Raw genomic sequence first — 16429 nt, forward strand, 5'->3', positions numbered from 1 at the left:
ATGATGACTGGACAGACAGAGATGCTGCAGTGGTTTGCAGGCAACTGGGATTCAGGTAAGAGCTGTGATACAGGCATCTTACAGACAGAAACATCTCTCAGGAGCACTTCTGGACTTGTTTCTGGGGGTTTAGTTTTAGTTTTGGCACACCCAGATATGCTTGAGGGAGTAGGTTGCTCTTCTCACTCTACTACTGTTGGTGTGTGGAGTGACACATAAATATTACTCTGCTTAAAATGTACTGGTGCCTCAGGTTCACTAGGCTCCTGCTCACTGCAGAATAGTCACCCTCTCTCTAATTGCAGTGGGACAGCAAAAGCCAGGGCAATGGCTTATTTTGGCGAAGGCCATGGGCCCATCCATCTGGACAACATAGAATGCAATGGCATGGAGGACAGCCTGGGGCAATGTGCCATGCCTGACACCAGGATTCACAGCTGCTGGCACAGTGAGGATGCTGGAGTGATCTGTGACTATGTGGAAGAAAAGGTCCAAGATTTCAAGAGAACAGGTGACATTCCCGTTTCTTCTACGCAGGAATCTGGAGTTCTGGTTGTAGGATCTCTGCATGCTTTTGTGTTTTTTCCCTGTCATTCTTGTCTTCAGCTGAAACTTCACCCACAAAATAAGCATGTCCTGTCCTGCACCTCCTACGTTTTTCTTGTTTTCAGTGTATCTTCTTAGCAGCACAGAGTGTTCCAAATTAGTCTGAGGCGCTCCACCCATGTCAGGCCTTTGAGCCTGCACGATTTCCCCACAGCCAAGTCACCATACTTTTCCTTAGAACAGCAATCATAAGCAATCTTTGGGGTTTAGAGTACTGAGGAAGTATAAGTCTAGGTCCCACTCTTGGCATGAGACTATAGAGACTTCAGGTAAGCACCTCCGGTGAAATTAAGGAAACCTATGGGATCAAATGTTCTATGAATTCCATATGCACAACACAACACAGTCCACAGTCCATTAATCCACAACCTTGAAGATTAATGCCCTCAGAGAAGCTGAATGGTATTTGGCTCTGTGACAGCGATGCTGATACTCTAAGGTGAAGGTCCCTACCCAACTGCTCTAACTTTGCCATGCAGGTCCAGAGTCTAGTGTGTGTGGGATGCGCCTGCTTCACCGTCGCAAGAAAAGGATCATAGGTGGAAACAAGTCTCTAAGGTACTACCCTGTAATTAATGAGTCAGACTGGTTCCAGCTTTCCTTCAGGCTCTGGAAATAGCCTGGCAGATGCATTTTCACTGGTGATTTTTGAACTTGGTTTGAACCAGTATCTAGGGAAGAATACAAACCAGCTGATCCCAGATGAGGCGGAGTGGATGGGAAAAGAGGAAAATGGCTCCCATGTGTGTGAGACTGCTTATTCCTGTTTCTCCTTCAGAGGCAGTTGGCCATGGCAGGCCTCACTGCGGCTGAAGGGTTTTCGTCGAGATACTCGTCTGCTGTGCGGAGCAACGCTGATCAGCAGCTGCTGGGTGGTGACTGCAGCTCACTGCTTCAAAAGGTGTGTTTGGGAGTGGGGAGCCCCAAGGGATACTCAGTGATGGACAAGATAACCTCATACAAGTTTATCCTCCTAGCCCAGTGGAACTACATGAGCAAAGTTTCTAAAGTAAGACCTTCAGGTTATGATGTGTGTGATTTTGGAGTGCTTATGGGGATAACTCAATATAGACTTGCTTTTTCCTTCACTGCTTACACCTGGCCTCTTAACTCTGAGGCTTTACAGCATAAAGGGAACCAGCATTTTGACATTTAAAGTGCTTTAAGGAACTGTAAACAGGTCAGTTCACAAGTCTGTTGCAACTATAATAATCATTTTTATAGAAGCAAAATTCCTGTGCCTGGTAGATAGTGATTTGGGACACCAAATCTGCAACAGCTGGAATGATCATATCTGCTAAAGAGGTCCCACATTCCTGCAGCTGGGACTGCTTTACCACTGTGGTGTGAGGAGGTGGTTCAGTCTCATAGCAACTGGAGACTTGTGTGAGTCTGCTTTCCTCTTAGCAGAAGTATTGAGATCTTGAGTCTGATTTTCTCCAGGTTTGGTGTTGATGTGCGGCGCTACCTCCTGCGCGTGGGCGATTACCACACAGGTGTGAAGGATGAGTTTGAGAGGGAGCTGCCCGTGGAGCGGATTGTCCTGCACAGGAACTACTGGGCTGGCAGCAATGACAATGACATAGCCCTGGTCCGGATGCGGGGCAGAGAAGGGCACTGTCTCTCCTTCAATCACCACGTTCTGCCCGTCTGCCTGCCTGACAGGAGAGAGAGGTCTGACATCAACAGGCAAGCCTGCATCATCTCTGGCTGGGGAGACACAGGTGAGTGATGGGGCTTTGAGAGGCAAGAGAGGTGAGGAAGTCTGCATTCAGAAGCCTACATGGACCATTAATTTATGTCAATTCAAGGCTATGTTCTCACTGCTCCCATTGTCTGTGCCAGTGCATGGTGCTAAGGAATAGGAAGATGAGTGGGGTTTTGTGGTATTGTGTTTTCATCTGATTTTGAGGCTTGAGTCTGCTCAATATTGGTGAAAGCTTTGGTCTCCATAGCATCTCTCTCAAGCTGTGGGAGAGACCAATGCTGTCATCTGACCACAGTCCTCTCTTTCTTCCCATTTCTACACATGTATTTGCCCACAGTAGACCTCTAAGGGAGCAGCCTGTGCAGAGCTGCTATACCAAGCCCATGAGAGGCCCCTATGTTTCCATGGCCTGCCTTCTTTGTGGTACTGTCATAGTGAAGTGAGGATTTAAAAGTAGAAGGAGCCCTCAGTGAGAAATCTCTCTTGGACTTCCTTGCTTAATCTGCCTGTGTATTTCTGCAAGGACAGATGGACTCTGAGTCTGGTTTCTGCCCTGGGTTCAAGACAGCCTGGACCTGTCCTCTTTGAGCATATTGCTGTGAAGCTTCCTAGGTAAAAGGGAGCATGGAGGCCTTTCTGGGGCTCCTATGACTGGAGAAAAGCCATATGTTTAGAAAGATTTCCTGCCAAAAGCCCCAGGAGCTCATCTGTTGATTTTGGACTTGCCCGTCCTTCTCAGCTGTTTCCCTAGCTATTACTGCAGCTTTTTAACTGCAAGTACATATTTGCCTTTGGAGTCCAGTTGTGCCAGTTGCACGTGTCACTTCAGGATATTTGGGGTGGATCAAGGAGCAACTTAGCCATGTAACTACCTTAAGCTGTACTGGAGCTTAGTGGCTAGAATCCTTCCCACGCACCAAACCCAGCTTTCTCAACAAGGAGCAGTTACCTACTACCTTGTGAACTTACATAAACCTTGGGCACAGAAAGGTCATACTCTAATATAGCACATTAGCCTTACATTCTCAGCAACCCTGGGCTAATAAAGAGATGTGATCAAATAGACTCAAGTCTGGCCAAAGATGAAGGGAATTCCCTTTGAATAATATTTGAATGCCTCTGAAACATCATCTAAAACTTTTCTGAGGATTGAGCACTTAACAGATACTACTGCATTTATTTTCTTGAGAACACACTGTCCTTGCTTTACTGAGGAGAAAATTGAGATTTGGAGAGGTGAGATAAATTGAACAAGGTTCAAGTTACTTGTTGACAGAATCAGGAGTAAGACTCATCCTTTGGTCTAACCTTTTTCTACAGTCCTCTTCCCCACATCTTTGATCTTACAGCTTTTTGTTTTGTGGTCTGGCTTGGCATCACTGTTTTCTGAAGTTCTTGTGGTTTCAGAGATGCTGAGCTCAGCCTATTTCTGTGCGGCAGACTTGACATGAAATGTAGAAGTGTCTGGCTTTGTAGGGAGCACTGTTGCACCAGGTCACTGCTGTTGCTTGTATGTGAATCAGTCTGGCTGGTCTGTTCTATTCCAGGGAAGTCCTATTCCAGAACCCTGCTGCAGGGGGTGGTACCCCTTCTCCCACGGGAAGACTGTGAGGCCCGTTATGGGCGGAAGTTCACCAACCGCATGATTTGTGCTGGGAACCTCTCTGAAGACAAACGGGTGGACAGCTGTCAGGGTGACAGTGGAGGGCCACTCATGTGTCAGAGATCAAATGGACGCTGGATCATCTTGGGCATCACATCCTGGGGGTATGGCTGTGGTCGGAAGGATTCGCCCGGTGTGTACACAAAGGTCAGCAAATTCGTACCCTGGATCAAGAAAGTGACCAAGCTAAAATGAAAATGACTGAGCTCTTGGAATTTCAGCACATGGTCCTTTTGCTCTGCAGCAGCAGAAGGCTGTGGCTCCTGGTCTGTGACTGATGAAGATTTATTTTGACACTGGACACTGGCAAAAGATTTTAATGTAGAACTGGAAGGAAAGCACTTATGACTGATTCTTTAAAGTCTTTGGTTTCACTTTAGTCTGTAATCTGTAAGCAGAGAAAACAGGTGCACAGTGGTAACAATGATCAGTATACGTTGCTCTAAATATCTGAATCCTTTAATGCAATCACACTTATTCCTTTGCCCTGGCACACAGAAATGGTAGAGGTAGAGAGATACCTATTGCTGCAAATCTATTCATGGTTGTATGTTTGGACATTGAAACATGCTGCAAGGAGAGGTGAAATGCTTGGAAGACGGCACCACGTGCTGGCATAGTGGAAATCTTCAGATTCTTTTTTTCGTAACAGCTCTCTTCAGTTCCAGGAATCAGAAGATTTGACCTGAGTTGAGGAACAGGCCAACAGTTAGGTTTTTTAGCTTCCCTGATATGTCTCTAGAGGGAACCTTTTCTCTTCTGAATAGTACGTCTGCTCCCATAGGATCCCTTTCAAGTGTCTGCCTAGGCTAAGAGATGCTTGTCCCTCCTGCTGTAATCCTTTGTCACACATTTCCAGCTGCCAGATGCTGTGGTTTTATTGCTGCTTTTTTGCTATAGTAGTTTGTGTGTGTGGTTAGGCTTTTTTTTGTTTCCTCTACGTAGCATGTTCTAGAATCAGTTGTCGGTGTGAGAGGCAGTAGCTTTCTTGCCCTCCTGATTACTATGAAGAACTTAAAAGACTGACCTCAAGTGGCTGAATAGACATATAATTTTTCTTAGACCCAAATGTAATGTTAATCTCAAACATTCAGGCATTGAATCATGATTTAACGGCACTGTGGGGACTTCCTACTGGTCCCCTATTCATCATAGTTATTAGCTGCCCTTTGTTTGTGCTGCTAGTCTTTAGTATTTCGCTGTTCACAGTTTTCCATGAAACATGGAATTACTCCTGGGGTGTAGATACACCTCAAGCAAATTACTCACTCCTTGTGAAAAACAGTAAGTGTGCTGCAAAGCAGCTTCCCACTTTGGTTAAGTGTGTCCTTGAAACCTCTGGGCCATGCTTCCTTTTTTCTCTTCTTTTCACTCTTTTCATTCCTCTCAGTGGGAGTAAACTGGATTAACTCGAGGGTATGCAAGCACTATCATCAAGCTGTAGTTCTCAGCCTGAACAGATACAATGCTGAGAGAAAGCAGGGGTTATTGATATTACAATTTCTTCCTTCTGTCTCATCCAAACAAATGAACAGAGTTCCCTCTTATGCCTTAAGCACTTTTTAAAGTTAATATATTATTCTTGAGTAATAAAAAAATAAAAGTAGAAAAAAGGGCTAAGTGCCTTAATAGCTGTGCAGTGCAGCATCTTCTCACTGTGTACAGATAAGGCAGAGAGGAGACAGGTCTGTACAGGAGGAGGAGCAAAAAGCTTTGATGTATAACCAAGGGCTCGAATGTGGAGGATTAATACAGGATGGGACATGTGGAACTTGTGCCAGATGTGCATGTTTTGGGTAGGCAGTAACTGGGTCGGGCACTGACCTTCTGTCTGGAAGGTTTGCACTCAGGGCATTGAGGTGTTCAGTGTCTGGGTATTACCAATGCAAGAACAGAAGGCAAACACAGTCTGTGGATTAGCAATGTCATATTACAGGGCATGTGGTGACAGAATCCTAGAAATTGCCTTGGGTTCAAGAAGCACTGATTTCCTAAAGCTTTAATTTGTCTTCTATAAATTAGCTTAATGTAGAGGTGCTGACCTGACTAGGTGGCTGATTTTTTTGTGTGAAGGCTAAACTAAACTGTTTCATGTACCTTTTCCAGGCATTATAGGATAGTTGGACCAGTGTTGCAATGGACTGTTCTAAAATCCTGCTTGCAAACTTTATTTTAATGAAGAATTGTCAGAATCTTTAAAATATGCAATGTCAGGACTCCTGCAAACTGGCCTTTGAGACAAACCTGATCTGTTTGTGCCTCTTCTCGAGGTGCTGAATGTCTTCAGCACAGCTTTGTGCTGATAACCCTGTTTAAAATGCCAGACTTGATTCCTTGGCAGCACTGTGCTTGGCTCCATGTGGGCTGTGTTGTCCTATGGCTCCTGGCAGAGTCTCTAAAATGCAAGCTGCAGACTGCTCCTTATCTCCCAGGCATTAAAATGCCAAGAAGACCAAGGGCAATTATTCACAGACCTTTCATCTTGTGCAGGATTAAATGCCAAGTTCTATACTGGCAGGAGCAGTACCTGTCTGGGAAACATGGAGGGATTTGACTTTTACCTTCAGCTTCCCCTGAGCCAGCATGATACAGGAGCTCAAATGGAGTTTCTGTGCCTTGGGTGCTGTCACACCAAGTTTAACCTGGTTTATCTTTCAGTTTATACCCATAACCCCAAGAGGCATAGAAACACCCAAAGGATGACACTGTGAGGTTATTTCCCTAAGCTTACTTAGCAAGTGGCCATTCAGGAGTTAGCATAAATTACCATGTAACACAAGTGAGATGTGGGCCTGGCACCGTCTTCTGAAATTCCCATGTTCTAGTTAAAAATATTTCTTTCTCCTAGATCTTGTCACTATGAAACCTGTGAGAATCCTTGTAATTAACACCCTTTGAGTCCTGCATGAGCCAGGAGGAGGGAAGGAAGTATCCAATCTCCTTTGCCTGCTTTTATACCTTACTTGTGCTGTAGGCAAGCCTGTCAGTACTCTCCCATGTTGACCTAGCCTGTTTCAGGATACAGCTGTTGCTCTTCACTCTTTAACCTGGGACTGTGGCCCAAACCAAACTCATGTGCTTTGCCACTGAAGCTTACTGGAACTGCCTGGTTGGATGAACAGCACTCAGTCACCCTAGGACTGTATTTTGTAATGTTGGACAGCAGCAGATGTTTCAAAGGATAGTATATGTGAGTTGTGCTGAACAAGTTTTAACAACCTTTCCTTCTGGGGAATTTTGTTCTTGATCCATTTAAATTAATTACTTGCATTACTATTATCATCATTAAAAATGGAAGTACAAATACTTGATCCTCTAGGTGCTGTACAAACACTGTGCACTATTCTTTTGTTGTTCTTTTATTTTCTGAAAGTGTAAGAGTTTATATCTCTAACTTTTGAAAACTATTTAATGTAACCAGCCTTCATCTTCCATATAAATGTTTAAATTTTTTGGTTTTAATCTAACTAAGCTCTCAATCCCAGTATTTTCTGGTAATGAAAACCATTATAATTTAATTCTCCATTGCACATAATTTCTTTTTATGGTTCCTGAATTAATTGCCTTTTGTTTTCATTAAGTACCATCTGTCCTTGTGTTCTCAGCCACGAGAGGAAATAAGGGGCCTGGCTTTATATTCTCTGTTATGCATTATTCTAGAGATAGTTCCTTTTCTGAGATTGTGGCTTCTCTGTCTCCCTTCAATCCAAACTGTCTAGGTGTCTGATAACATGCTGACTGTCTCTCTGTGTCTTCTCTTTCTGATGGATCGTTAAACTTTGGTAAATAACTGAATACAGTTTGCCAGGGGAGGCTGTATCCCCTGCTGATTATTTGAGTACAGTTTTCTATAGCAGGCAATTCTGTTAGTGATTTCAGTGCTGTGTCTGTATGCTGGAGCTAGTTTGAACTTGCTAGTGTAGTCTTGGTGGCAACCTTGCTTCAAGGGGATGAAAACCCACTGAGGTTAGCTCCCCGTGTGTCTCAGGTTGGAGCAGCAGTCCCACTGAGCTCACAGAAATTGTTGTAGGTCTGCCTGGGGAGCTCTGGGCAAGGAGAGCTGTGCAGACCTTTCCCTGTGCTGACATACATGGAGGGCTGAGACACTCCACCTTCACAGCATTAGTCCTTTGGATAAGGCTCATGCATGTGCACTGGTTCCAGGAGCTGACAGCTCAGTCAGTGTTGCTGGTGGCCGCACTGTGCCACATGGATGCTCTGAGAGACCTTTCCATGGCAGAGTGGCACACTGCGGTCGTGTGAGAAAGGGAACATCACTGTGAACGGCTTACAGGAGCATTGGCAGAAGTACAAACATGGCTATGGTAAGGATCTAAGGAGCAGCTCTTGGTGCTGCTCCTATCCTTCTTTGAGAGAATACTGCAATCCTCCAAAGGCTGCCCCAGTGCTCCAAAGGGTGCCTCAGTGCTGGGGTCTTCCTGAGCAGCAGTGCCTGCAGTGGTACTATCTCAAGCCTGTTCACACTTTAGCTACCTGAAGCTGGATTAAAGATTTATCACTTTCTTGTGGCTGAAGACTGTTCTGATGATTTCTATGAATTATGGTCTAAGCTATAATTAATCAGGCAGCTGTTTAATAACCTGGACATGATGTCAATTATCCTTGTAATCTCTGGAAACCTGCAGCAGAAAATAACAGATCAGTTTCTCTGAGGTATGACTGGAGGCATTGGTGAGGAACAAGCAAAGTGGGCATTTGCTATCTCAGGGGTAACAGAGGTAGATCTGCCTTTTGTCTATCTTCCTTTCTTTCTGAAGCCTGTATCCTGAAGTCTTTTCACTCCAAAAAAGCTGCAGTGATTCACTGACCACTTGAAAAGAGATTTTGATGTGTATATTCGGAAATCAGATGAAAACTTCAGAGAGATGAAACTACACAGTGGTATTTAACACTATCCTGATAGACTCACTGGGAGTTTCTTACAGTTAGAGAGAACAAAATCACCTCTGGTGGTAACCAAGTTGGGACTACTTGTAAAACAAGACACTGTGACCTGGACTAATGAACATGTCCTGGGCTGCATTTTTCCTTGTTTGGAAAAATATTTAATTTTCCACATCAGAAACTTGTTTGTGTAGTAGCCCACTATTAAATCCTTTTCTACTAAGGACTGAGTACCTCTGAAATCAGTCAAGTGCCAAAGCTGTTATGTCCCCTGGATCACCACCAATGGCTCACAAGGTATGCTAATAAATGGATTATACTGTGACTGTGTGGGGCTTTGTCTTATTTTTAATAAAGGAATCTGTTCCAAGGGCAGATTTTAGGGTTTTTTTCAGCACTGAGTTAAGTTAATTAAATTTTTAAATTAACATTATTTTTTACAAGTCTGCCAAATGTCATTTTGTATTAAAGCACTTGACCACTGCCTTCCTATGGTGAAAAGGCTGGGGATGAGTGTATGGCATGAGCTTACTTGTTTCAGATGGGCTACTCTTAAGACATCTTTGGATTTGGAAACTGAAATATGAATGAGGAGAAAGCTGAGCTTTACTTCATGTGGTTTTCTAACTAGGATAGCTACCATATTCATTGGGAGAGAGGAAGAAGGGCATTCAGGTATCACCATTGATATAAAAAATTCTTTCTTGGGTACAGTTTCCTCTTTCTAGTGGAGGGAGACAGGGTACTGCTCAAATTGCCTTGGTTTGCTGGGCTGAGTCCTGTGCTGCTCTTAAACTGGCCTGTTTAGAATGGGTTCCTGGCTTTGGTAGGGGTTTCTATGGAATTCTGTTCATGTGCAAGAGGGAAAAGAGGAAGCAGAGCCAGCAAAATATGGATGCTCCAGCTGGAGTAATTTATGTTTAAAAAAACCTTTGGATTTAAGATGTGCTGATGGAGGACAGGTGTAGGACAGCCAAATTCATACAAATCGGTGAAACCCCAGTGCACCACTTGATCTTCTCCTCCCTGCTTTTCAAATCTCACACATGCTGCCAGAAATAAAAGGCACTGTTCTCTTTGCAGATTTTCAAAACTAGCCTGTCACCTGAAAGGAAGAACCAACTTTTTGGATCAGCTTTACTAATGAGAAGCTGTGTCGCTCTGTCAGCTAAGCACAAGGCCTTGTTTCTCCTATCCCTTCATATCTGCAGTGGCTTTCATTCACACATCAGGGCAGCTCAGGCTGAGATGGGAGCAGGGGGAACTCAGTGCTGTTCAGTTGCTGCCCAAGAGAAGAAACAGGCTGGCAGGAACAGCAAAAGTGTATACTCTTCTGTCACTTTCTTCTTGGAAACAGGACAGGACAACTTCAAACAACAATGAAGCCCTTTTCTTTGCAATTTAACTAATCTGCTCTGTGCAAACCAGAGCTGTAGGAGAAGAACATGTGCTTCTAAAGGTTAGTTCCTTGCTGTTTTTCCCCCTCCCCACTTGCACATACAGGCTCGCTGCAGGTAAAGTAGGATTATAACCTCTGATTGTGGGATTCTAGAACCAGTAACCAAACATACCAGAGAAAAACTCCTTAGCTTCAGGTGTATTATTTTGTTATCTCTTGCAAGACTAAGAAGCAGATTCTATTATTCAGCACAATTATACTGAAGTCTCAACAGAAAGCCTTTTAACTCCCCACATGCTTTAGCCACAGCTAAACTGATTACGACTTGAGACATCTTTATTTTCCTGCAGGGCTTGTCTTCAAGTTACATGGGTTTAACAATTTGGTTAAACTGATGCAACTTTGTGGTTGAAACTTAGGGATGATGCACTATTTGAATCAGATGCCTCTGTTTAGATGAGTCAGGAGTGACCACACACAAGATTCCTGAAGAAATAAGCAAAGAGCATGCCACTAAACTCCTACTGCTGTTACATTTAACCATCCTAAATAAATACAGTTTGCTAAATTTAACACTAAAGGTGATGACAGAATTACACAAATCCAGTTACCTTCCCCCAACAAGATATGTGAAATAATTATATTGGGGAATGCATTAAGGTTTTGGATAGGAAGTTCTATAGGATCTTGTCACAGCATTTTGCAGGAACATGGCTGAAAATGAAGATCTGACTAAAATAGCTGGTAGCCTTTGAGGCAGTGCACAAAACAGCCACTGTCAGTACCTGCTAAGGGTTGGTCACCTGCCTAGAGAAGAGAGATGAAAATAGAAGCTAATCAGAGAATCTCTAAGTCTTATAAAGGAGGATCCTATTGAAAGGAGCTTGCCTCCTGAATATACCAGGGATATGAGATCTGCAGGTAGACTAGGTGAACACTCTTTACCAATAAGCATTCAGATAATTTTAAGGCTTGACTGATTTTACAGAGTACCCTGCAATAAATCCTACTTGCTCAAGTCAATAGGCCTAGGGAAATATTTTCCCCCCCTCACTTATTACAGAAAAAGAAAAGTGACTGAGGTGTTGTCTCTGTATCTAGCAGTCCAGGTAGTTTTCAGTCATCATGACATAATATCATGGCATCATATCTTTGTTAGCGTCTCCTGTTTCTTACACAAAAGAGGCCAGTTAAACATATGGAACTGGAACAGCACTGACCCTTACCCACACCCATGAGCACAAAACTTGTCAGGTGTGTTTTCTTAAATGAAGCGTTGCTGCGTGGTTGTAGCAACCACACTATTTGTAAGAGAGAAGCTTATCTTAGACTGACAATTTAATTGATGATTGAACTTCCCATTGGGATCTGATGAGAGATAGCATGAACTCAATTTTTCAAATAATACCCCTCACATCCCTAACTCCATGGTTAGATTATTTTTCTAGGGAAAGGCTGTAGAGAATGCATACCATTTTACTGTCCATAATATTGCACACAGTTGTTCTTGCATTTTAGAATCACCTTTTCTTGGCAATCTTTCATCCCTATATTTAAGTACTAATGTATCTGTTATTTATATTTTGAAAGACTTTACTGCTAAGAAGCAGCCAGAGTGCAAATTTTGCTATGGTGAGTTTCATCTGAAGGAGCAAGTTCCATAGCACGGGGAAAGCTTCTGCTCCTGAAGATATGAGAAGCAAATAAATACAGCAAAGCTTTACTTCACTTAGCCAAGATGTGCCTGCATACATTGCAGAGCAGTGCATGTTGGCCTTGGCATGAACAAATGGGCTACCTATATTCCCCAACAGTTATTCTTCACTTACCAGCTGCCTGTACCCTCAAAAACAAATACAGAAACCTGTCTTCTGCAGCAAAGGTGTGTTAAGGGTCAGCTACTGCAGCATTTGTTATTTTTAATTACCAGTTTTGATTTCTAAAATTGTAGATTGATAGAGAAGGAATGTCACATTTATCAATTTTCCTTTATTATTTTTTGGTGAACTGAAAATAAGCCAAGGAACTATGTTTTGCTTGCATCAAAAGAGTCTTGGAGTACTTAGGAAGCTTTCAACAGTATAACATTGCTAGTTAGGGTAATACACTCTCTAGGCAAACTGAGTTATCAATTGCTGACTTTCCATAAAGGATGTATCTAACCTGCTCTCTGGACAAAGGAGAGAGCTATTATACTGCTTTCACAATCTTTTCACACTGGCTAAGGAAATGTCCAAATGTGATACTGACAGAAAAAAGAGGACTTGCAGCGTAATAGTTGTTTTCTTTCCCCTCTGCAAAATGGTGAACTTTTCAGTTCCCTTTAGCTTAGTGCTTCTGTCTGTGAATGTACAGTGCATATTAGACCCTGCCAGACTGTCAGCTTTGGTAATGGCAGAAGAAGTGTGAAAACAAAAACAAATGCTCCTGTAGGTTAGTGTGAAAGGAAGAGGAAAATATATTTGTATCCTGTGAAATACAAGATGCCAGACAACATATGCTCAGTAATCCTTGCAGGCAATATTATCTGTAAATGCTATCTTCTCTTTCTGAAGAGTAGCAGTTATGTTCCTACATGAGGTCTTAGCCATAATTGTTGTCTCCTGCTGTATAACAGTAATTTTAGCAGCTGTTGCACAGTGTTTCCCTCCTGACTCTATTTTCCATGTGTGTATATATGTATGTACCAGTCACTTATCTCACAAATGGTGAATTTAGTTTTGAATAAGGCTTTATTCAGGCATGTGTTCATGTTCTCTAATATCCCAGAGACAGCACCTTGGACAACATCAGTTCAAAGTCTTCTGTGGCAAGGATTAGTCAAAGATTGGAAAATGCTTAATCCAAAGGGGGGAAATTTAGCTTGCAATACCTCAGGACAGCTTTGCTTTCAGCTTCCTGGTACGCATTGTCTGGAAAAAGCTCTGTGCATTTTGTACAGCCGTTTGCCTAGTTAGAAGCAGAGCAAGGAGCAATGAGCTGTGTGCTGTCCCTTCTTTTGTGCTAAAACAATTATTTGCTCCATCTGTTGTACAGATCTAATGTTTTGAAATAAATAATGGTGGCTGGTTGTTATGTCCGTGGAGATGTTTAATATCTGTTATTAATTATTATTAGTTATTAATTAAGTGATCAGTATAGCATGAAACAGTGATCATCTAGGAGGAACAGGAACTTTTGGCAGTTTGCCCTAGTGCCATAGTTCTAGAGCACAAAAATCTATTACTCTGCACATCCGATATATTGCTTAGACACAAAGCCATATGTGTGCTTTAAGAATTTGCCTTTGCTTGTAATTTCTGAGTGCATTATCACATGCAAAGAGACAATGAAACCTTTGTTGAGTCAGAATGGAGCTGAACAGCTGGGTCCCACTGCACTTGCAGTGAAAATCTCTGGAGTGCTGTATTTTGTTATTGAGAATTAGAATCAAGCCATAGCAAGGATGTGTTTTACTTTCCATGCAATCAGAAATAAAAAACATGCTGGATATGACTTGCAGTGTAGCACATGACTCACCAATGAAAAGCAGACACTTCTGAGGTGCAGTGCAGACTCATTGACTTTTAGTCCCCAGCGAGAGCTTAAGACAGGAAACAAATGTAAATGTTGCTGCTTTAGGGTAGGCGTGCGCACTCATATGTGTCTCTCTCATATGGAATGCTGCATTCTGAAAATTGTCTGCATTGGAGGCAGAGGAATTCTCAACAGCAATTTCCTTTTTCTGAAATAGGAAAAGAAAAAAAGTACATCCCTGCAAGCAAGAAAGCATCTTACTGGCAACCGTGTCATTTCTGCAGGATTTCTTACTGAATTTCTTTCTTCCTAGCAGAACACTGCTGAAATTAGTCAGATATTACATGTCAGATATTACTTTTCACAGTCTCTAGTTTTTGTCAGTTGGAAGATCCACAAGGGGAAATACATACCTGTCTCATGCAATAAGTTGGCTGGGATAAAAAATGGAAGAGTGTTTATGAACTTGTGTGCCTTTCTAAGCCATGAGGACAAGGAAAAGTAAAGCACTCACACCTGCACGCCCTCGTTTTGGCCAGGGCAGCAACACACCCAGACCTGCTCTGCATGAGACAGAAGACACATTTTGACAGGGTCTTGAAATGCATTTAAGATGAAAGTGCAAATGTTCACTCTGCTTTGTTTGTCTCATTATTTTCATCACCTCTTCCATGCTTTCAGTCCATGATGTTTAAGAAAGTGAAAGCAAGATTTCTTTGAAAATCTCCATAACTTGTGGCATCCCAAAGCTGGAAGAAGGAGGAATGGAATGGGAGTGAGGATTGTTACAATTTAATGGACTCAAACACAACGTACTGAAGCCCCCTTATAATTAGTACTGTCTAATATTCCTCCTCTCCTCTGCCCTTTCTGGATGTAATGTGTATTCTTTAGTGGAATTAGGTAAAATTTAACAGTGCTGTGTTGCACATAATGTTGTCAAAAGATATTGGTGAGCAGCATCAGCCTTATGGCATCACTGTGTTTCCCTGCCCATTTCTGTCATTTCAAGTGCCACATCATCTGAGTCAGGGTGCTGAATTTCACCTGTAGTTACCGCTACACTCCTTGGACACAATGCATTTAATTTCTTTTTTCCTGAAAATACTCTTCAAAAGTATTTTTGAATACAGCCGGTGCTGGCTGTATTTTTTTATTATTGTCTAAATACTTTTCTCTTACTAGGGAAACACCTTTCCTAAGGTGAAATCCTTCTTTAATGCAACACTGCACCAAGTATTACAATGCCTTTGTGTAACTTTGCTTTCTCACGTGGCAGAGATTCTCTGCAATGCCCTTGACTCAGAGTGCTATTGATGTAACCCACCAGAATTCCCATTATCAGGCAGGAGTGTCTCTCTCCTGAATTACTGCTGGCACCGCACTAACAGGTTCTTTGGCAGCACAGATTTGATCAAGTCAGGCAGCAGCACAGGACAATTTAGGTGTAGGATTAGGCAGCACAGGAGCCAGAACCTGGCACGTTGTGCTGTGGCACATTGCCTCCAGCTGCCTCCTGCCCAGTGCACCTGGGGGATGTCTGCCTTGGTAGCACTGACGGTTCAGTGAGTGACCTCTTACAGCTGAGGGACACTGCAGCAACGCATCTTTGTGTTTGAAACTTGAACTGGGCAGCATTATGTTTGTAAGGACAAACCATGCAGGAAGCTTCCTTTAGGATCGCAGGTGCATTGCTTAGGACCCTCTGTGAAGACTCATCAATTAATATAATTTTTTTGGATCAAGGACTATAGTGAGAGGAGGGAGATAGTGAGTGTTCCCAGATGCATTTCAGTTTCTCCCAGCTCTACATTTACTATTTCTTAGTATGTTATTATGTTATTATTTTTATTATTATGTTTATGTTGTTATTATGTTATTTTTTCCCCCATCATTTGCTTTTCCCCTCTGTGCAAACACAGGGAGGGAGGAGTAGGTCCAGCTGTTTGGCTGACATATACTCAAACAGCAAACTTATCCTTTGGTACTTAACCAGTCAACTCTCTCAATGGAGCAATGAACTAGAAGAACTCCAAGAAATAGAATTATAGAAAAAAAAAAAAAAGTCACTGCTGCTTTCAGAGTGGGTAGGATAGGAAGACCTTAGCTGGCCAATGCAATTCCTCATGGACCTGGCACATGAGTTATCTCCTCTGTTTGAATTTGGAGCTGTTCAGACCCGAGCAGCTCCTCAGACCCTCCTTCTCTTCGGCCTCTTACAGCGAGGGGCCCTCGGCCGAAGGAAAGCGGTCACTGCACTTGAACGGGACTTATTCGCGCCACGGTCTCCTCATTTTATTTCCTTTCCCCCCTTCATCTTCTTTACTGTTGTTCTTCTTTTTAAAAAGAAAAAACTGTTACTGAGAACTCCTATATTTCTTTCATCTCCAATCAGATGATCACAGCTGAGTGATTTCTACCTCACGCACTCATCTTCGCTGCGTTTCGGGGCAACCCCCGCATTTTAGCACAACGAGCGCTCTCCCGCTGCCCACGGAGGCGCGGGCAGGCGCATCCCACAGGCCTTTGTTTTGTACCGGCCCCTGCAAGAGCCCCGCTGGGTGTCTGGCGGCGGCAGGTGCCGGCCGAGCCCCGGCCCGTCCCCGGGGCCCGTCGGGCTCCTTCCCCGGCA

The 16429-nt window shown here is 43.1% G+C and overlaps 1 protein-coding gene across 1 annotated transcript in view; it reads left to right on the top strand.

Moving 5' to 3' along the window:
* Positions 1-5397, top strand: part of LOC102036233 (neurotrypsin-like) — a 17027-nt gene extending 11630 nt beyond the window's left edge. The window contains 6 exon segments of the mRNA XM_014310031.2: positions 1-55; positions 306-511; positions 1086-1164; positions 1385-1507; positions 2050-2330; positions 3862-5397. The exon segment at positions 1-55 is cut by the window's left edge and continues 11 nt beyond it. Coding sequence (XP_014165506.2) covers positions 1-55; positions 306-511; positions 1086-1164; positions 1385-1507; positions 2050-2330; positions 3862-4172 — 1055 coding nt within the window. The 3' untranslated portion in view covers positions 4173-5397.
* Positions 5398-16429: the final 11032 nt, after the last annotated feature.

Source organism: Geospiza fortis, unplaced genomic scaffold, assembly GCF_000277835.1.
Source record: "Geospiza fortis unplaced genomic scaffold, GeoFor_1.0 scaffold130, whole genome shotgun sequence".
NCBI lineage: Eukaryota > Metazoa > Chordata > Aves > Passeriformes > Thraupidae > Geospiza > Geospiza fortis.